We start from the raw sequence: 22,462 nt of genomic DNA on the forward strand, positions 1-22,462 counted from the left end.
CCAATGTGCAATTTCGCATCCAGAATGCACCCTCTTATATACAACTACATATGACGGATCTCTGTACACCATCTCCACAAATTATATTCTGCTTCCAAAAGGTACAACAGCTGCCTTATACTCCACTAGATTATTAAACCGACTAAATCATCCACACTATATATTTGTTGAAAGTTGACTATTCCAAACTCCTAGAACATTTCTTGTGTCGTAACCTCAAAACGATTTTGAATTAATGTTTTTCAGGGCAATAACGTGTTCCTTTCACCGAAGAAGCGAAGCGATCAAACAACACTTGTATCAGGTAAGATTAAACTATTATGGTCACTCATATTCTATGCAAATTCAAATTTTCTAATGGAAGTTGACCATTTCAGAGTTTGAACTAACGGGCTCCCCACTTAAATTGGATATGGGATATGACAAATTCGAAGACACATTTCTAATGGATGTATCGACACATTGGTTGCAAGAAGAAAATAATCTTGAATGTTTGGACATCGAAGTTGGAAGGTTCATTGAAGATCCTTTTTGTTGTATAAAATATCTTTTCTTTTTGTGTAAATTTGTTGTTCTTACAGAAAAATTGTAGATTTTTACAATACAAAATATGGTGGATTGTGTGATAGCGAACGTATACCACTGTGGGCTGTTTGCAAAGATTCAAGTTCTGCCAAAATCGTTTTACTAGCGACTCTCTCATACAAAGATCATTTTGACCGTGCAATTATAAATCATTTGGTAATTATTACTACTAAGCAAATATTTGCATTTATGAAATTGAAAAAAAATCATATATACTCATGTACATGTATTTATTTTAAGGAACCAATTGACGTTCCTGATTTATCTATAGAGGATTTGAAAGCAAAACATTTACAGATATATGGCAGTTTCTCGGCTCTGGTTTGTTTCAGTTGATGTTTTATACCTGTTATATTTATGTTCAATGTATGTTAGCGTATAATATAAGTTTCTATGAATTCTAGCATCACTTCTATGACGTTGAAGCTGTTTATCGAATATCCGGCAGAAGAACCAAAACAGCAGAATCAATCAACAAAAATCATAATGGAATGACACAATTGGGATGCAAGTGGACTAGTCTTACTCTCCAGATACCGGCTCATGAAACCTCTGTGAATTTGGTACAAATTATAACAAAATCTTATTTGCAATTTGAAATTTAATACAGAGGCCACCAATACTTTCAGAATGCTCTTCTAAAATATTGCGAGAAGATTTGGTATCGCTTTAAAAATGACATTGTATAATTTCACCCAATAAATGTGATATGTATGTACTTGATTTACAAATTTGTCTAGATTATGTGACAAAAAATGCATACCTCACTACTCTAATAGAACAGTGGTCTGGAAAGTACATTAGTTGGCTTCAAACTATCATATATGTATATGTGTACAATATTAGTATTAATTTTGTTTTGTTTTTATATGAAGCATCAAGAAGTTGTTGTCGGCCATGAAATAAATCTTTGTTCAGCTATGTTGTGGAAGTCAGTGTGTGCTATTCAAGGTATTAGTAATGCTGTTATAAACTTATCAAGCATCGCGAATGCGAATAGCATTTCCAATATCAGTATCAGGTAAATATGTACATATTTATATTTCTCGTCTGGAATTTGAATAATTTGATCATACGTAAATTCAATATTCATTTTACCTATAGGCCTTACAATCCGTTGTGGAAAGGTCCAAGTCAAGTAAAATTGGAGGATGATCTTAAAGAGCTTTTAAACGACGTCGAAGCTTACAGCGGACTTCCTTGTGGGCCTAAAGGTGGTTGTATTTTTATAACCGATGACTGTACCAGTATCGATGCAGCTCTTATTAAATTGTTATACGGTGGCTCATCATATGATTTTACATATAAATTATGGGATATACTTAGAGGTAGTACTTTTACATGAACTTTTTGAATATACTTTTTACACCTGTACTAAATTTGTAATCGATTCTAGATTGCGACACCGTTGAAGACCTCATATCCCTCTTAGTTTCTGCCTTAAAAAGCATATACAAGAGAAATCTTCGACCATATGTTGGTACATTTACTATTCGTATTTTAATACTGAACCAAGAATCATTTTAATATTTCTATAATTTGTTGTTTTCAGATCGATCCTGGCAATACGACGTTTCTGGGGAGCCTAGTTAAGAAATTAGCACGAGGTTTGTCTCAGCAAGCCGTCAAATCCATTTCAACACTGTACAACAATCCCATTAAAGCTCTGAACATAATCGGCCAGTTGGGTATTGCTAAAACTAGTTGGGAGTATACAAACATATTCGCCACGGTTGATAGCACTTTAGCTTTCAACGATAAGCTCAAACTATCCAACAAGTATGTTTCATTTATATGGCTCAAAATTAACTCTATACGTTTGAAAAATAAGTGTATTGAATTTTTGTTTTTTGACAGAATGCCTGAGATTAATGAGGATGCTGTCAATCAGACGATGCTTGAAATGACTCTTGGTTCGGGAGACGTCACTGTCAACCCGTTTGATACAAAGTTCAACTTAACCGATAGCACTTTTATACAAGACGCAGACTCTTCAGCCCAGTGTGATGATATGGCTGATCTGACTTTAGATAACTTTGCATCCTTCAAAAAGCACAACATCGAGGTCAAGACAGACAGACAGTCATGGAAGGATCAACCTTTGTTCAGTGACGAAGTCAACATTGAACTTTCGTCAAAAGAGTGGAAGTTTAAGACTACCCGCTTGGCTCAACTGCATGTCTGCCTGGAGCATATGCACAGATCTCAAATGTCCTTGAAATTGGATTTCAGTTAGTAAAACCATATGTAATACCTATTTAGAGATGTACTTTATGTAAAATGATGAGTAAACTTTATTTTTTTTAGATTCCATGAAACCGATAACGACTCAGCTATTGCAATTTTACCTATCAGAAAAATCACCAATCAAAACTGTCGATCAATTGCACAATGAACCTGTTCAAATATTCACAATGCCCATAAAGTACAAAACTGTTAGAGAACATTTGGAATTGTATGTATTGATTTTATATAATATGCAGGTTGTGTTTGTATAATGATTATGAATATTTTTATATTTTTAGCAAACATCCATCTCTATACAGAATTTCATTCAAAAGCGAAACATATGCCAACAATGCTACACAAGTGGGTTCGGAACCTATACAGACTACCGTATCAACTTATGTCTGTAGTCAACAATCAGTATTTCCGCCTTGCATTTCTGCTCCAAAAGGTTTCTTTTTTTTTTTCATTTTATTTTTAACCACAACTTTAGTACATCACAAAATAGTGCAGCTGCATTTTGAGGTTCATTATTTCTACATATTTTCATTGGAAGATCGTTAGGTCATTGATGATTGACATGCCGCAAATGACACCCAAGATAGAATTCACTTTCTAAAAAAAATCCCATCTTTCGTTGAAAATGTGTTTTTAATTGAACGCTTTAACCCTCTGAATGCTGACGTCTTTTCTGTTGAAAGCCCGCGACGCTGAAAATTTCGCCAACATTTCCAACTAGAATTATTTAGAATTTTGAGGATTTGAGTTTTGAGTTTTGTAAAGGTGTGTTTAGACTCTCTAATATATCTTGCAACAATATAAAATAAACAGAAGCAGTCTATTAATGAATGTATTTTTCCAAAACTAGTTCCATTTTGTTCATTGTTGTTAAAATGTAATAATGCTCACAATTTAATAGCCAAGCCACAATCCAAAATACTCAGCAGTTAGGGATCTCCATCGGGAAATTCTGCTATGGGTATAAATTCAGAAATTCCGGTATAAACCAGTCTTTATAAACGTTGACAAATAAATGACATGTATTACACAACCCATGTTCAATACATATTTTTTCAGTGCTACCTGGAAAGGTTTAGCGGGTAGTATTCTTGTTTACTTTGTACATGCTCAAAATACAACGCCTATCGGCCTTTCCGGCATTAACTCTTCAGTACAACTTTCGCAATAATAATTTTGATATATCATTATAAGGACTTAAGGTCTGTTCATACTTAACAGCACTGCACGGCTTCAGCACTGCACGACTCCGTTTAAAATATGTCATTTTATTACATTTCTATTCATATCTACCTACACGTCGCGGTCACGTCACGCTTACATCACTTTGGCCGAGTGCAAGGCAAAATCGACTTACTTATACATTAGAGGCCATGACGATACGGCGCAATATTGCTTACGTCGTATTGTCGAGTACTTGCAATATGAATGCATACACGTGCATTCGTAGCTACGCGTCAGAATACAAGTCAGCAAAAATGTTTCGACGTTTATCGAACGAAAAATTATGTATAATCGCGCTGTTGTTGGAAGAAGAAACTCAAGAAGGCAATAAAAAAGCACGGAGGCGTTTTGATGTGCATCCCATGTTAAAAAATAGAAAAACCGAAGGAGAGTTTTGGACACTGTATAAGGAGCGTGTGGATGATGAACAAAATTTTTTTAAATGTTTCCGTAAAAAATTTAAATTTTTTTTAAATATTTGCGCCAAAACCATGTCGAAAAATTGAACAGCTGTCAACTGTCACTATCGATAATTGGTCCAAAACAGCAAAGCGGCAGACTCATGGCACGTAATTCGCGTGTATATTTCCACGATGGCCAAAAAAACGGATACGATACGTTGACGGATGTTGCTGTAAGGTATGAACAGGAAATGTTGGGTACTGCTGTAAGCCTGCCGTGGCGTAAACGTGACGGTTGGTATGAATATACCAATACAAAATGTACCAAAGAATACTTTTCATACGGCCGGATACCTGCTGAAGTCGGTACGTGCTGACTAGGTATGAACAGACCTTAATACGTGTATAATATTTTCTCAAATTTGTTAACGTGTGAAATTTCCCAAATTATAAATAATTTTTTATTTTCAGATACTGAATTTCAGGAAGAAAATGCAACTCTTCAGTATTATTTTTCACATTATATATTTTTGAGTAATAAAATGTGTGATCCAAATATTGAAAAGAGCACTTAGTATGGTTTCAAACCAATCGTATCAATATCAAAAGATAACAAGAGATGGCGTTGTATCATGAAAATAACTGACATAATTTGTAAATTAAATTATTCATATGTTTCTTATATTAAGAATTTTTGTAAACGCTATACATATATTTAAATTTTATACATTTATTTTATTATTTTAATACATTTATCGTGTTTAAGAAAGTTTTTTGATTGGTAATATTCGTAATTTGAAATATCGTAGTATGAACACTTGCAGGGTTAACCTGTCATAATCATCACTAATTAAATGTGACGTATAAATTGCATATGGTAAAGTGGGCGAGCGTGGGCCAAAAGTTCACAACAGGAAGAGCACTAATCGTTAACATAACCTTTGGCCTTGTGTATTTATCTCCATGTGTTTCATACTCGTGTTCGTACTGAAACCAAATTTGTTTTATGAAAAAAATATTTTATTTTTCTTATTTGGATTATGCTTTTACACTAAAACTTCTTAATTCCGCGATATATTATATTTCATGGCATATTATTGTACTAACATACATACATAAATACATACTTACATAGACAGATATGAAAAATTAATTACTTAAAAATTATATATTTATATAACCACATGAAAATATATGTGTCCAACTTTGAAGTTACAGCAATGGAACAGTCATTCCGCTCAAGTCACATTATTAGCCTAATTGAATTATGTTATTAAATCATCAATGCATTGTTGTAACGAAATGCTGTTCTTTTGTAAAATTGATAAATACGTATATTAAGATTAACATTTTTTTTTCCATTTTAATTTTGAAGTGGCACCACCGGCTTACTCAAAATCGAAATTGGCGTTTTTTTTTAATATGTTCTTTCTAGAAGGAAATGGTAATCTAAAGGTGAAATACTTCACTACATGGTAGGCAGTAAAAGTAATTATGTTAGAACTTTTACTTGGGGGTACTTGTTGGTTATATGGGCGCATTTGAGCGTCGAGTACATGTACACGTTTACACTAAACACGATTACATGTACCCGTCACACTAAAATTGGTCAAGAGAAAACTGGTAAGCCCCTAAAACTGGTCACACCCGAAAATTAGTCACGAAAAAACTGGTCACAAACCCAAAAATTCGACCAATTTTTAATTTTGGGGTGTGACCAGTTTTTTCGTGACCAATTTTTCAGGTGTGACCATTTTTTTTCGTGACCAATTTTCGGGTGTGACCAGTTTTAGTGTGACGGGAGATCACGTGTGACCGATCTAGAGCGACCGGTTGTCCTGTGACCGGTTCACATTTGACTAGTAATCACCGAACCGAAATTTTACTTCTATAAGGGCTCAGGCGCACGTCTGGGCCAAAACTCACCCTGGAGTATTTGCGGTGTTATATTTTCTTTGTATTGACAGTGATCAATAACGGTGAATCTCATATTTGGCGATATGTAGGAGAAATTTGTCGAAATAATAAGATCGTACAAATTAAGAATGACATAGACACAACCATTCACAGCTGAAGTCACCTAGGCATGCCGTGCCGTACGACTCTGTGTGTACGCCCTAATACGCTTCGAATAACAGAAATGGAAAATTGTCCAATAAGGAATTATAAAAAATCTAGTTATTTTCTCATGGTCCTGTTTATTTTTTCCACTCTAGTAAATTCTCGAATATACTGTGAAAAGTGTACCGCATATTTGGTTCAAAATACAAAGAGCATCATTATTATCAACGACTCGTGGAATCCGAATTTACGACCGCAAAAAGTTGACAATAGGATGAAAAGGACACCACTCCACTTTCGAATGCGAAAGACAGAAAGAGAATTCGCGTGTATGTATACATTATGAATATTTAAAGTCATGTTTATGAACCCGTAAAGTGTACTTTGCGATCTTTGAAAAAAACCTGATTTTAACAAAGAATTGCCGTTTCCCTTCGCGTGCACTCGAATAATAATGTAATACGATATATCTTACAGGCGATTCACCGGAAGAGTATTGAATTTCCGCTAGATATGCTTTAGAAAATTAGAACGATGAGAAGAACGCAATGGAAAAACTATGTTGTGAATAAAACATAAACCGGTATTTAATATGAAAATTAAACCAAAGAATTACTTTAAAATTCTCAACTAGAATCTATGGTCAAATAAGATAAGTTTAGGTTTTTTTTATTTTAAGACGATGGGAATATTATAAACAAAAAATTACCACTTTTTTAAACAAAATTTACTGTATAAAAAAAAGGTTAGTTACCTACCCCTGTCCAAGGAAATCACAGTCGGAGAGCATGGGTGAAAGCAAAGATTACAGTCTCCTGCTGTCAAGCAACAAGACGCTAAAGACTGTAATCTCCGTTTCCCGCATACAATGTTTTAATATTATTTCTTTAAAATTTTAATGGGTCACAATTAGGTTGGCCAGGGTATTTTCTATGGATGACTTCACAAACCAAATTTTCGAAAATTACAGAGAAAAAGCTAAAAATTCAAATATGTTCACATATGGCATTATATTTTGCATATATTTTTGCCTTATCATGAATCTATCGAAGTGAAAATAGTTCTTATAAATTATGAAATAAAAAATACATGTATGTACGTATGTACATATTAGGGTTTCTGCCAGGATTGACCAGGGACAGAAATTCCCGGCAATCCACGGATTTTTTGATATCCCGGGAATTTTTATTTTGAATCCCGGGAAAAATATTTCAATTGAAAAGTAAATTAAAATGGTTTAAGAAACTATTATATTATGAAGCGATTGTATCCTTATTGTATTAACAATTCCACAAAGGAAGTATTTTAAATTTTGATGATGATGAGACAATTGTGTGTTTGACGATGAATGAAGAATTAAATAAGGAGCTATCAAAGACAAAATAACATAAATAAAAATAGACTCGACATTAAAAATGAAAAGAAATTTTATATTCATAAAAAATAAATTAAATTAAAAAAAAATACATCATATGTCTCGGGATCCCAGGTATTCCGGGAATGATCCCGAGCTCCATTTTGTGTCCCGGGATTTGATACTACCCGAGAAATCATAATCCACACATGTATGTATGTAGATATATAGTCTTCCTTTTAGTATTTCGTATGTTCCTGGAAAAAAAACTTTTCCGTGTGATAACCAAACTATTTTGTCTCCAAACTTTTCCACGTAAATATATGTTCTTTTACCTATGTATATGTATGTATAAGTACGTACATATATTAAATATGTGAAGTACATATATATGTATAATGGCTCGTGTATACCAGTACAGCTCAAGCTGGCAACTGCATATAAACAGCAGTACGAAAAATATTATTTAATACATTCCATATGGACACATTCATATGTTCCGTAATGTGTATGTGACGTATCGAAACAGCAGCAACCAACACGATCTATTCATACTATACAGCAGTACATGTCACCGAAACGTATCAGGCAGAACCGATTTTATTTGGTCAATATGGAAATATTGACGCATGGCGTGGCATCATAGTGGCGAGTACACCCATTTAAATGAAAGTGCTGGTACATGAATATTTTCAGAAACGTCGTATTGACTCGACGATATGTAATGTACATATGCAAGCCGATTTTGTCTCGCACTCGTCCAAAGCAAGTATGAACATGCCAAAAACGAGCAGTGCTGTATAGTATGAATATAAGTAGTCTTTTCCGTGCAATGTTGTGCTGACGTGTAATTCTGGATAATATAAGCGGACCCTTATACATACATACATAGGTACTGCTTGTGGAAAATAACATTACTCTCAGTATTTATTATAATAATATTATCTCAGTATTTATTATATAACGAAATGATTTATTTTAAATTTAATAAATAAGGTACATAGATACGAAGAGTAATATATCAAAGTGAGGGAAATTTATTCGGCACATTTTTCTAAGAGGGCGATTTAAATGTCTCCCAAATCAGGACATATTTTAAAAATTGACTTAACTTTCAAAATAAATCATAGCTAATGTGTTCTCGAAATTTTGTTAGTTTTTGTATGTATGTCACCTACGAAGGAATCATAAGACGTGATAAGCTCCAACTCGTGATAAGTAACGATTTTAAATTTATAAAAATATCTTTTTATATGTATATTTTATAAAACATTGTATTTGACACTTTTATGGTCTCTTTTTAACGGCGTAATATGTTCTTTTTTAGGTCGAGAAAGTAAGTCTGTCGGTGAAGCCGACTTATCGTTTCTTTACCTCGACAACGGAAAGTGAATTAGTCACGTACAGACTCAATAATTCGATTACTAAGTTGTACAAAATGGTGAACTAAATCCAATACTGCTTTGATTTTATTACAATGTCAAAGTAAGTGGCATTCGCTTTTCTTTAGAGAATAAATAGTATGAAAAAGTATTCAAAACTTGTCAAAATGCGCTTACAAGTCAGTTCAAAATTTACCGACACCGACTCGGACTCCAACTTGAACGATTTAGTAAGATCGCCTTTCCTGCCAATGTATAAAATTGTTAGTAATAAAATTAAAAGCGATTTTCAAAATTTAAAAAATTAAAGGAATTAAATAAAATAACAAAAAATTTACATGTAGCCCAATTTTAGATAAAAATATGTTTAGATAAAAAGCTAGTGCATTAATAGTGCATGTGTATGAATTAATACACAAATAAAGCAACGAGAAAAATGACAATAAATCTTTAAATAAATAAACAAAAGCGTTAAAAAAAGTATGAGACGGAGGAAACAATCAGTTTTGGCCAAAAAACATCAATATACGTGCAATACAACTAATTTATTTATAATGTAATTTAAATTCATGATTTTTATAAAAGATTATTCCATTTAAATTTATTAGTGGATATATGTACTATAATAAAATTGGAAGCTTTAGTTGACGTATACCGTAATACTATTAACTAATGAAAAACCCCCCATTCTAACGAGGGGGGGGGGGGGCGGAATGTCAAACATATAAGGCTACAGGCTATAGGAAAATGGTAAGCTGTCATCGTCTCCAATTTTGGATTGATAAGCGTGTTTATTATGATTATATTTCATCATCGAACAATCAGAAGCAATTGAAATCTTTATTGGCGGCAAAACCTCGCAAAATGGCAAAGTTTAAAAGCGATCGGTAGGATGTAGGAAGTATTGTCAGACCGATTGGCGAAGTAAACAGTGGAGGCTCGTCAATATGGATTGCGGGGCTGCAGCCCTTCCAGTACAGTACATATGCGTGCTATTTTTTCGTTCATATGGGCTGCAGTCCTCCCAGTATAGTACATATGCATGCTATTTTTGTTTGCATTTCGTCACCGATATGGTCAATGAGCTACTACAGATCGATTAATCTCTGCAGCCCCCCATTGTGAATTCTCACGAGCTGCCACTGGAAGTAAACCTAATATAAACCATGTAAATAAAAAATAAATCGGAGTCGGTTGATTTTTTACGACTCCAACTCCGACTTCGACTCCGTTTGGACGCTCCGACTCCATAGCCTTTCTTATGATATTCACATCGGAATCCTCTTAGGAACTTTGGATAGCTCGTTTAAGTTTTTGGATTAATTTATTGTGTAAATCGAGGAATGAGTGCGAATTGTGTTTTTCGCTTGATACTGTTGCGTAGGGGTGGGTGGAGGATCCAAGTAAAAGGCCAACAGTCGTTTCACAGCATTTATTGATGATTCAGGAGATACATGCATTGCCAGTGCTCCGTGCAGAATGACATGATATCGCCTAAGTACCGCCTTATAAGGGGTAGATCTCTCAGGACGTCTAATCTGTTTACCTACTGTATAGTCACGTATTCGGATATGTATTCCCACGGTATTAGAAGTGCAATCATTGTTTAGCTTTCATGCACTTAGCTTGTCGCTAATCCTTAAAACCACTTACACCGGTCACACGGTCTCTCAGGACGCTACCCGGCCTAATCCCATCGCAATTACTCGGCGGCTCTGTTTAGTATACGTTACAATACCCTTTTGAATAACGAAAAATTAGATACATATTTATGTACATCCAAGTTGTCATATTTTCAGTTTTTACCTTCAAAAATAAAACCTAAATTTTGATCTTTATTGTGCAAATAAAATCGAATATTTTAGGTTCGACTTTGATGAATTCTCGTTATCACAAACAAGGCCTAATGCATACAATAGTATTAGAAATAAAAGGATTCAATGAGTATTTGGTGGCGGGAAAGAAATGCAATGGAAAACAAATCGATGACAAAGAATTTTCCTGTTTAGATTCGCAGCGTCATTTCCCGTCAAAACAAATCAGGGGTCGTCCACCCCCATAACATGAAATGTCCCCTAGCAGTGTCGTCGTAACAAACTGATAAAAGCCCCATTGATTTTAAATTATTGAAGATACATGATTATAATTCTGTGGCGCACGAATTTCTGCGATGGTTTTGAATAGCAATGAAATATTTTTTATATCGCAAAAAATGCCTGCATTCTGGAAAATTTCAGATTATATGTTGTATCATTTAAAATATTCTTTTTTGAGGCATAAAGAAAATTATCGACTTTCCGTCTTGTGAATTATACTGTCGGTTTTTTTTTCTCGCAACATCCCTTTGATACGTGAATTCAAAAAATTCTTTCTTATTATAATATTTTTGCCAGAGAAAAAAACATGTATTTTCCATTCACATACAATATTGTATACCTGTATTATATACACATAGGTATATTCGTAAGCGTATTATTATTAGTATTCCATTTTTAGACTTTTCAAAATATACAAGATATTATTTTAATTTGAATAATTTCAATTAATTGTGTATTTTATATGTATATATATATTATAATCCAATAGTTTGATTTAGGTTTTTTTTTTATTAAATTTTATGTAGTTGTCTCAAAAAACTCATAAAATTTTTTTTCTGAAATTTGGAAAATTACGTTATTAAAATTATACACAACGCAATCCCATTTGAGTGCTAAAAATAAAATAAAAAATTATACACAGGGGCGTACATAAAATTTTGTTTATGCAGTAATGAACCGTCAGCTCGACGAGAGGTTTTCCCGAGACAATAAAGAAAAATCGCTACGGAAAAACCACTAGACAGGGAAGCCGGAAAATTTCACTACACTAAATTCATACATTTATTTGGTTAGTAACTCTGTTTGATATGGTCAGTACATAGATGATCAGTAAGCTATATAACCAGTCATTGCCTGCTTGACTATTTTCTATATATCAAAAAACAACTGACTTAAAACAATAAGTTCAACTGACTTAAACAATAAGACCGTTCATTTTTTATGTATACAGTTCACTATTATCAGTAGATTTTCGTGAAAATTATTGACATATTTTTAAAACAACTGACTATTTAATTTGTCGTCTTGTATTTTTACAGTTTAGTTCTTAAAAAATCAATGTCATGTTTGAACGAATTGAGTTGAATGTCGAATAAACATACATACATACATAATTAAAAATGTGTTTTTAAAAAAATATATTTTATGAAATACATAAAATACATTTATTGTAAGCTTTATATACTCAATATATAATATGTATTTAAGCATAAGAAAAATTCTCAAAAAAATATATATTAGAAAATTTTGTGTTATAAATATTAGTTGAAGTATTAATTAAGAATAAGCTTATTGTAAAAAACTAAATGTATGTAAGCTTATTGTAAATCATATTAACAATTAGATTCAACATAACTTATTATTGAATACTTATCTCGCAGATAAAACCCAGTGAAGAGATATACTTTTAGCCGTGAAATGTCAAATCTGACATATTTGGCCAAAAATCAATACATATCGTGTATTACCCTACAAGAAGCTACACGCCAAATTTGAAATTTATATATACATATGAGAGTTAAAACTATAAATATTTATACATTAGAGATAACGAGAACCAATAGAGCAAATTTCATAAAATATAGAGTGAATTATAGGCGTTTAAACAATTAAAATCTGATAATGCCGTGTCATGGCGAACAGTTTACGCCTTGTTAAACAACGCTTGTTAAACGTCAAGAAGATTTACTTTTTCCGTTTTAAAAACGCGTTGTATACGATATTTTATCTCCAACGTAATGGCAGACGATAAATTAACGTGTATTGATGACCAAAATGAGCAATATGGCAAAGTATGAAAACGATCGGGTAAGAGATAAAAATGACCACTGACACGAAAGCCATGTGAAACGTAAAGGAGGTATGTAAAAAAATGATTTCAGTATAACAAATGTACAGTGTTGATCATACTATATGTATGTAAGTTAATTAGGATTGCTTATTTGAAACATCCTGTATATTTCTACCTGTTATAAGCCGAGCCACATATTTTGTCACCTCGCTAAGGCGGAATGTTAAAGCGTTCCAAATATTTGTCATCATTATCACAGGTTTATGCGAAGGTGGGGCCGGTACTGGGCGTTTATTTTAAACAATCGTCTGGTGTAATAATTTCGTGAAAATATATTTTGCACGAGAGGAATTTTCCACGCGCTGCCATATGGCATATTTTACGACCCTCCCTTTTCTCCCTTCGACTGGCGCCATCGGTTCTGTCGAGGGGTGGAAAATTCTCGGCGCTGTGATGGGGTCGAAAAAACGACCCACATTCGTATTTGCGTTGCGAATTGTGCGAACGTGCGGCGCGAAAATGACGGAAAATCACGAGCGGATAAATTTACACGCGTCGACTAGAAAAGTTTTTACAGTGTTTAATAAATAATTACGGTACTATAAAAAGACAGCTGACTATTGAAAGTTTTCCCACGTGTCCTGACGATGATTTTCCAAACAAGATGACAATGTATGAATCCATTCTATACATTTTTTTCAATATGAAAAGACTCACGTATGAATTCCCACTTTAATTTGTCATTTAAGTGTTTGTTTATACCAGTAAAGCTCACTTCGGCAACTCTACACAAACATCAGTATGAAAAATATTCTTTAATACATTCTATGTGGACACATTCATATATTCTGTAATGTGTGTGACGTATCTGAAACAGAAGCAACCGACACGATCTATTCATATTATACAGCAGTACATGTCACCGAAACGTATCAAGCAGATTACGGATTTCGTTGACGTCACATCATAGTAGAGAGTAGGGAATCCAATTCCGAGTCAAAATTTCGATCCAAGGATTTCGGGACTACAATTCGACGATCCCGTTAACCCGGGATCAGTACCAGGATCGTGATTATTTTCAATTGCTCAAGAATTTTCATTGATAAATTTGTTCAAAAATTACTTATATTATGCAATTTATTCCACATGCACAACATTTTATATGATGTATGCATAATCTTTGAAATATAAGAAAGAGAAGGATTTTATTTTTTATCTAATAAAAGATAAAAATAAAAAATAGATAAAATAAAACACTACGAAGTAATATCGAAGTAGCATCGAGTGTTTCGTTATTTAGTCTGGATCTAATTTTGGTACCTAGACAACCCGCTGCTGAAAATGCACGCTCCTCCTTCACCCTTTGGAGATATTTAAATGCTAGTTCGAGGTGATGACCCCGTGGGTCTTTATTTTAATATAAGGCAATTTACTTTTTTATGAACATGAGCCTGGTACAATTTTGAACTTTAGGCTCGCATATCATTAAGCTTTTTATTATACCATCGATTAACTACTGTTTCGTCGTCATTTGTTCAATTGGTAAGAATTCAGAATGAATAAGGCTCTGATAATTGTATCGTATCTTGCTCAGGTTCATCAGTTAATCTTTCAATTATTTTTTTCAATTTTATTTCAGTTTTATTGTCATCAAATGATAATAGATATTTGAGTTAACCTGTTAAATTCGCTAGCCTACGTTTTTCTACATATTTTTTCAGAGAAATTATCATATCTTTGCTCAAGACAGATTTGAGTTCGGTCAATTGCTTGAAACTGAATAATCGAACTACGTCGGCTAACAAGCTAAGTTGATAATATATAAAATTGATAGAGTGCCTTGAAGGCTAATTTTAAAGGTTTTCATCCAGTCATTTTCATTAAATGTCACAACAAAACTTTAAATATATTAACGTTTTTTGTATACTTGATTTTAAAACTAAAAGTAGCTCCAATATATTATATTATTAAGTCTGTTTCACCTGGTTTTAAATTATATATGTATAAATGAAAGTTCTTTTCCGTACTCGTTTCTAACATCTTTCGTAGATTAGCATAATTGTTAGTAATTCCAAATTTTTCGGGATTCCGTTTACTAATCCCGAGATTCAAAGGTTTCGAAAAACTAGTCAGGGATCCCTAGTGGAGAATGCACCCGTACTAACAAAAGTGCTCATATGCGCACATTAATATTTCCGGAACGTCATATTGTCTTATAATATTGACTAATGATACAATGCAAGCAATATTGTGAAAGCAATGTAATGGAAAGCCGATTTTGACTTGCACTCGTTCAAAACAAGTATAAACGTGCCGTAAACGAGCGGTTCTGTGTAGTATAAATAAAAGTACGGGTCTACCTCACGGCAACGAAAGTTAAAAGATCGAAAAAGCAAATATCGGAAGGCAAAGATCGAGAATCGAAAGATCTTAAGTCGAAAGACCAACAAAAAGGGTGCATGGTAAACGGTACTATGTATATATAATATATATATATATATATATATATATATATATATATATATATATATATATATATATATATATATATATATATATATATATATATATATATATATATATATATCAGTGGAATGCGGTGAAATTATCTCTTTTTGTGATACAGCCTTGTTAAGTGTGCGCGCGCAGGATACAGGAGGAAAAGCCTGTTCCTCTTGTATCCTGCTCGCGCAAATTAAGTGAGGATGTACGACGGGGGAGAGAGAGAGTTTTACCGCACGCCACTTATATATATATATATATATATATATATATATATATATATATATATATATATATATATATATACATATATACTAACCATTTTTCATATATATGCATGGTAAACGAATATTTTAGATTTTTTGACTGTCGGTGCGGTGACGGTCACCCTTAGTATGTATGAATAAAAGTAGTATTTTCTGAGTGGTCTTGACGTGCAATGCTAGATAATATAAACGCACCTTAATACGTGCTCTCAAATGGTTCGCTTAATTCGTCAGATTTATTAATACAATGACAACAAGCGGACGTTTGTTTTGGTCGTTTTGTTGATGTGTGTGAGGAAAGTCTTGTTTATTCTAATGGGACTACGTCTCTACCCTTTGCGTTATCCCTCTGTAAATTTGGAAAGCGACTTCCGGAAAAATACACGGCCGAGAAAATGAAACAGGCTTGTACGCCATAGGAAAAGGGTCGAGGTACGGCTTAACGCTACGCGGGAAAATAATCACGAAAGAAAATTGGGAAAACCGAAGAACAATTCCAGGTGAATATTTCATACACAATGCAAATTTAATATTAGAGAATGTATAAAATTATTTTCAACATTGTAGTATTATAATATATGTATGTATATCTATGTATGTTGAAAATAATTTTAGCTTGACATGCAACGTTATAGTGATAGGTATGTTTATTTTAAACGATACCGGAAACAATTACGCGTTAGAAATATTTTTTTGATAAAGCCTCACGTCATATATGTGCAGTTCAAATGTCAAAAATGTCGATCGATACTTAGGAAGATTGAGAAACGCCGTTTTTAAATTTTCGAGTCCCCGGACGCAGCTACAAATATCGCGTAACCACAATTCCCTTTTGACTCTTTTGTGCGTGAAAAGGAAAACGCGTACTTATAATGTTTATTTTCAGTGTCAGGCGAAAAGTTTAGAGAATATCAAAATGTGTTATGAAATATGTATGAACGGTTTAATTGAATGACAGGCTTAACCTTTACGGAATAAAAATGCGTCTATATAAAAATCGCTTCACATCGAACCGTTCGTACCAAGCAGCCTCGGTTCTCCCGGTAACCTAGTTTTCATCGACCGAAGATTCCCAAACCTGCGCCGTTTCATAAAGTGAGTTAATTTCGTGCTCAATGTTGTAATCCTTGTAAATTAATTATTCAAACGATACTGCGACGAGTTAACCTCAGGTGTATCCGCTCCATAAACGCTCGTTAGCATTTTAAACTTTTAATTTTTCCCATAAGAAAAGTTTACTTTTAAATACGGTGCTTGTTTGTTTTAATTTTATCGCTCAATTTTATACCGGATACTTTCACTGCAAAGATCGATATATTGAAACTCTAATTAGATTATTACTCCTCTATAGAATATTTTTTTTAACAATATTATTATTATTACATTTTATACCAGGAAGGCCTTACATGTAAACCCCAATGCTCCTTCCTGGCCAATTACAAACAATGCAGCATTTTTATTATACAAGTCGCTGAATTACGAGACACTGAAAACTCGCAAATTAACGAGACATCTATGAATAGTACATAATTTTAATGTAACTTAATCATACTCAAATAGTGGAGACATAGTAAGTAGGGAGGTTTTTAGCCAAATTTTAATCGGGAACCGTTTCAACAATGAAATCAGAGAAAATTGGTAAAACTCTAATAGGAAACGATTGACCTGGAGTCACAAATATCCAAGTCTAACCAGCAGCACTACAGATATACTCTTTTCAATCGAGGTCAGCTAAATAAATTTTATTTATTTAGTTAACTTATTTCATTTTATTTATTGATTACATTTTACACGATCTTCATTCTATAAAAAATCATCTTCTTAATGAGTTTCGACAGTCTATGGTCTTTAAACTTAGTCTTTAAAATTGGTCTTTCGACAGTCTAATCACGGACTTTAAATCGTTATCATACTTATGTATATAACGTACTTATGTACATATAAAATAAGTAAAAATGGTAAATAGTTTTATGAATATCATTAATAAATAAGTGAAAAAGCAATAGCCCAAGAATATAGCCTTGCGGAACACCAGAGAAAGTTGTAAAAAATATATTATGTACAATATATTATACATACATACATACATAAGAGAAAATTAAAAAAATATAAATCATTCCGGTCTATCGGAACACATCGGGCTAAAGCATGTTATCCCAAATAGCCGGCTGAAGTTTAAAGATAAGGTACTATTGGTTTCATCATTTGGTTTTCGTTCCTTGAGATTTGCCTCAAATAGCCGCCTAATCCGATTAAACGGTATTTATTCAATTTTTCAAGACTATTTCTATAGCATATACCACCGCCATAGCCAGAATTTTTTTTAAGGAGGGAAACACAGGCACCCTTCCCCCCCCCCTTTCCAATACCCAAGCGTTTTTGAAAAGAAAAAACTAAACAATTTATAAGCTTTTTTCATTCCTAGTTTATTTTATTTATTTTTTCTAAGCATGTATTATTTTTAATAATACATCAAAATATTAACTATTATTATTAATATATTTATTATTATTTGATAACAAAAAGTTTTTTTTACCATTATTATTTTATTTTATGTTTTTTAGAGTTACAGAATTTTGAATTTTTTTCATTGAATTTAGAGCAGTCTAATTCTTCAAAGCACAGTACATTTAGTAATTTCACAGTACATCAACTTTATGCTAATGTCACTGTAGGCTTGCCCGGCAGCTAGGAGTCTTGACCCTAAATGTATATAATAATAAATGTATTAATGAAATAATATTAAACTGGCTTCGGCCGGTATGTACATAATTGTTTAAATCAGTGTGTGTAATTTGTTTTACTTTTATTTTATTTTTTCCTTCAAAACTCGTGTATTTTTTTTAATGATATGTACATATGTATATGTAGGCTTTATAAAAAACAGTTAAAAAAAAATCTGACCAGAATTGGTAATTATTTGGTTTTCAACGTAACGAGTGGAGGGGTTGGAGTGGGCGAGTGGGTCACCCCGTTAACCTTGCGGGGGCAGCGCGCCACGCTTTGACAATCGATACGGCTCTGGGATGAGAGGTTCGGGATCGTTGTTTCTGGACCCGACCGAGAGAGCCCTCCCGCCCACCCGCCCACCCACCCACCCACCAAAGCGGGAGGTTTGGAACGGGAGGGAGTGGGAGAGCTCACTTGGGCCGGTCGCGCCGGGCCGTGCGCGCGCTTCTCGCGTTCAAAAAAACCCCATCCGGGGTTGTTTACGTCACGACCCGGAGCCGGGCGCCCGTGTTCCGGATCCGGGTCGAATCCGATCCGGAATTTTGACAATTCGTGATAATGAGGGCGCTAGTATCGCCCGTCAGCGCCGGATCCACGACGAAGACAACGCAAATCTCAGGTGCGCACATCTAACTTTTCAACCCCCCTCAACACGCACACGCACCCCTAAATACTCCACCATAACAGGCAAAAACAAAAGTAAACACCCCGCACAATATATTGCGCTAGAAAAAGTTTGGAATTTTACCTCGCGTGACGTATTAGTAGACATATGGGTCAGGGTCACGTTCCCAAGGTGATATTTTCACCGTTGCATACGTATTTCCGGCTTTTTTTGTCGCTTGCTTATTTTCTGCAATGCTACGTTTAATTGAAATTATATCGCAATGACGTGCAGAAATTCGCGAATGCGCGAATAATATCGATTCGACAAAGAAGAAGGTCGTCGTGTGTTCCGTGATTTTGCAATCTTTACGCCGCCATTATTTCGCCCGTGTAGAAAATTTGCATTGGATTTTATTGTCAAACCTTTTCTAGTCGTAAATAATACATATATTACTTAATTTGATCTATTTTGAAAAAAATACCAATTCCGAAAAATGTGCAATATTACATTATATGACAACTTGCACATATTAGACCTAAAATTTCTATCTTAGTATTACAATTGATCACTGTCGTCTGTCTTATTATTAAAATTTTTCATGATAAAAATTTCTCATATGAAAATATTGACCATATTCTGAATTAATTGAGATTTCGCATTGGAATGTGTACAGTATTCATATCTGACGTAACACTGCAAATATTATACGTGGAAGATCAAAATGTCATCTTATCTATTATTATGAAATACGTTGATTCATATACATATGTACATAAAGTAAATTTATACACATTTTTAATATGCATACCTACATACATACATATGTACTGAACAATCAACATTTAATGGATAGGGATTACACACATCTTATTTCCATTCCTACATACATACATACATATATTTTATATGCTTAAATGCTCTTTATAAGACTAAACTTTGTTAGAATCAGTACTTGCAGTATTTGAGAGGCTGAACAGAATTTTTTTTTTTAAATTATCATTTATGTAATGTTGAAATATTTTTTTCAAATTTAAAAATAATTATATATTCATAGAAATATGATTTAATGTACTTTTTTTAAATACATACATACATACTTAAGTATCTACTCACATGCACCGTAACTTGAAATCAATCTATTCAAAAGACAATGAAACTTTATATTGTATCACATTTAATACATACATTCATCGTACTTTTTTCTCATGTATATTTGAAATGATTTTAAAATATTGCATTAAAATATGATTTTTGCCAAGTGGATTTGGGAGGTGTACATAAGTTTCATCATAATTTTAATGACATTTAAACGCTAGTCGTATTTCGTTCCATACTAACAGGTTTTGTTTTTCTTTTTTTAAATATTGAGTCCGTTTACTATACGTATACCTTTGATACACATGTTTAATACAATATAACATAATGGCGTATATAAATATGCCGATCTAGATCCGTTTAAACGGACGCTCTGACCCTCGGATAAGCGGAAACCGTACATGTAGAGAATCGCTGATCTAGGATTAGAGCCTTATGGGGTCATTTATGATCCGAATTTAATATCACGGGTATGTATTTTGATATAATTAATAGAAGGCTATCTTCGTACGTGTATAAGTATCCCTAAAAGCAATAGCTATTATCCGACATTCGCAGGTATGATGTTTTAGAAATGCTTGACGTAATGAAAATTAAATTAGGCATTTGTTTTGTTAGGTAGGAGAGGTACGTTATTAATATTTAAAAAAAAACATAGATAAAGGTAGGAGTATTGTTCGGGGAAAGATCAGAATTATAAATGAGACAACTTGAACGCGAGGTATAAAGTAAAAAAAAAAAAACGAAAACGTAGTGAATACGTATATAAGAAAATGAATATTTTATTTTATCGAACGTAGCAGATTGAAAATTTACATAATTTTCAATTTTCTTTTTTTTTTGTTAATATCAGATTGCATACATTATATCGAGGCTAAGTACCTACTATATAAAATGTTTGTCTACTATTTTGGTTAATTTATTTTAAATATTTTCCAGACTTTTAATAGTTTTATGATACTCAAGGTATGATAGCTATCATCTGTACAACTTTTATTATGTAATTATTTTTTATCTTCATCATCCATACAACTACATCCTGCTGCCATTGATTTATTATAAATATCACTACTTCTTTCAAAGGATAACGAAAAATCAAGATAATTCTAAACTTGTATGTTCAATTTGGTTTTAATTGTCATAACCAAGGCATGTTTTACGGGTTTTCGGTTAACCAAATTACCGGTATATGTGCCACAATTCCACTATCGAAATTAAATAAATTTCTAATTACCGGTAAATTATTTTTCGCTTTTTAATATACAAATTATTATTAAATAATATCTTCATATTTACAGTATAATGGATTCTTTAAAAATAAAGTACATACTTAATATTGATACTCAACAAAACAATATACTTTGATAATTAAATATTAATTAAACCAAAATTTGGTTCATAACTTATAATCATATTAATACTGGTTTCCTTTTTGTATTGAACATATATTGTATTTCAATGATTCATATTTATTTTCCGGCTTTTAATTTTTTTATAAAATAAAGAAATATAAGCTTATCATAAAAAAAAACCAAAATTATTATATATAATTAATATATAGTGTATGTACATATGTAAATATTGGAAAATAATATTTTCTATTTTAAATTTTTTTATAATGCAATAATTTCCATATAAAACTAATATCAATTTGTAATTTTTTTTATTAATTTGTTGTTTTATATGATAATATAGTGTCATAATTAGACTAAGGCGTTGGCTTGGTACTCGTCAAATAACAATAAACCTCTCCATTACCATACAAAGCAAGAGAGCAAAAAAACATGGTTGACAAATTGTCAACCATGTTTTTTTTTGCTATTTGCTTATTTCATTATTGTCAATGACAATAGTGAACCATTTTGTCTGCATAAACAATCGTCTGAATGCCGCCCTTTAGACATAATATTAAATATTTGAGAGGTTCATAATTACCGTAACACTGGTATAAGCATCATAGTTTTACCAATTTACCAAGTAATGTCATTTATGATCATTTTGCATGCCCCAGACTGAGAACTGAGTGAGTACGTTAATTTGACCAAAAAATTGTTTTCATTTTAATTTTGTCTATTGATAGAAAATTTTCCAGGAAAACACTATTTAATGATCTCCTATGGGAT

The 22,462-nt window shown here is 32.8% G+C and overlaps 1 protein-coding gene across 1 annotated transcript; it reads left to right on the forward strand.

Moving 5' to 3' along the window:
* The first annotated feature begins 412 nt into the window (after positions 1-412).
* LOC143912320 (uncharacterized) lies at positions 413-5,093 on the forward strand. Its single transcript, XM_077431603.1, has 12 exons — positions 413-513; positions 582-741; positions 826-906; positions 990-1,148; positions 1,461-1,606; positions 1,690-1,913; positions 1,982-2,061; positions 2,138-2,364; positions 2,443-2,816; positions 2,893-3,040; positions 3,111-3,262; positions 4,926-5,093. The coding sequence occupies exons 1-12, from the start codon at positions 413-415 to the stop codon at positions 5,027-5,029; spliced, it is 1,956 nt and encodes a 651-aa protein (XP_077287729.1). The 3' UTR covers positions 5,030-5,093.
* Positions 5,094-22,462: the final 17,369 nt, after the last annotated feature.

Source organism: Arctopsyche grandis, chromosome 5, assembly GCF_051622035.1.
Source record: "Arctopsyche grandis isolate Sample6627 chromosome 5, ASM5162203v2, whole genome shotgun sequence".
NCBI classification, from domain to species: domain Eukaryota; kingdom Metazoa; phylum Arthropoda; class Insecta; order Trichoptera; family Hydropsychidae; genus Arctopsyche; species Arctopsyche grandis.

What these genes read in the sequence shown, in the direction of transcription:
- LOC143912320 (XM_077431603.1), top strand. Translation starts at nt 413, where the DNA reads ATGGGATATGACAAATTCGAAGACACATTTCTAATGGATGTATCGACA. An exon ending in TTGGACATCGAAGTTGGAAG is followed by an intron (nt 514 to 581) that starts GTTCATTGAAGA and finishes TTGTTCTTACAG; the next exon opens with AAAAATTGTAGATTTTTACA. An exon ending in GTCCTTGAAATTGGATTTCA is followed by an intron (nt 2,817 to 2,892) that starts GTTAGTAAAACC and finishes TATTTTTTTTAG; the next exon opens with ATTCCATGAAACCGATAACG.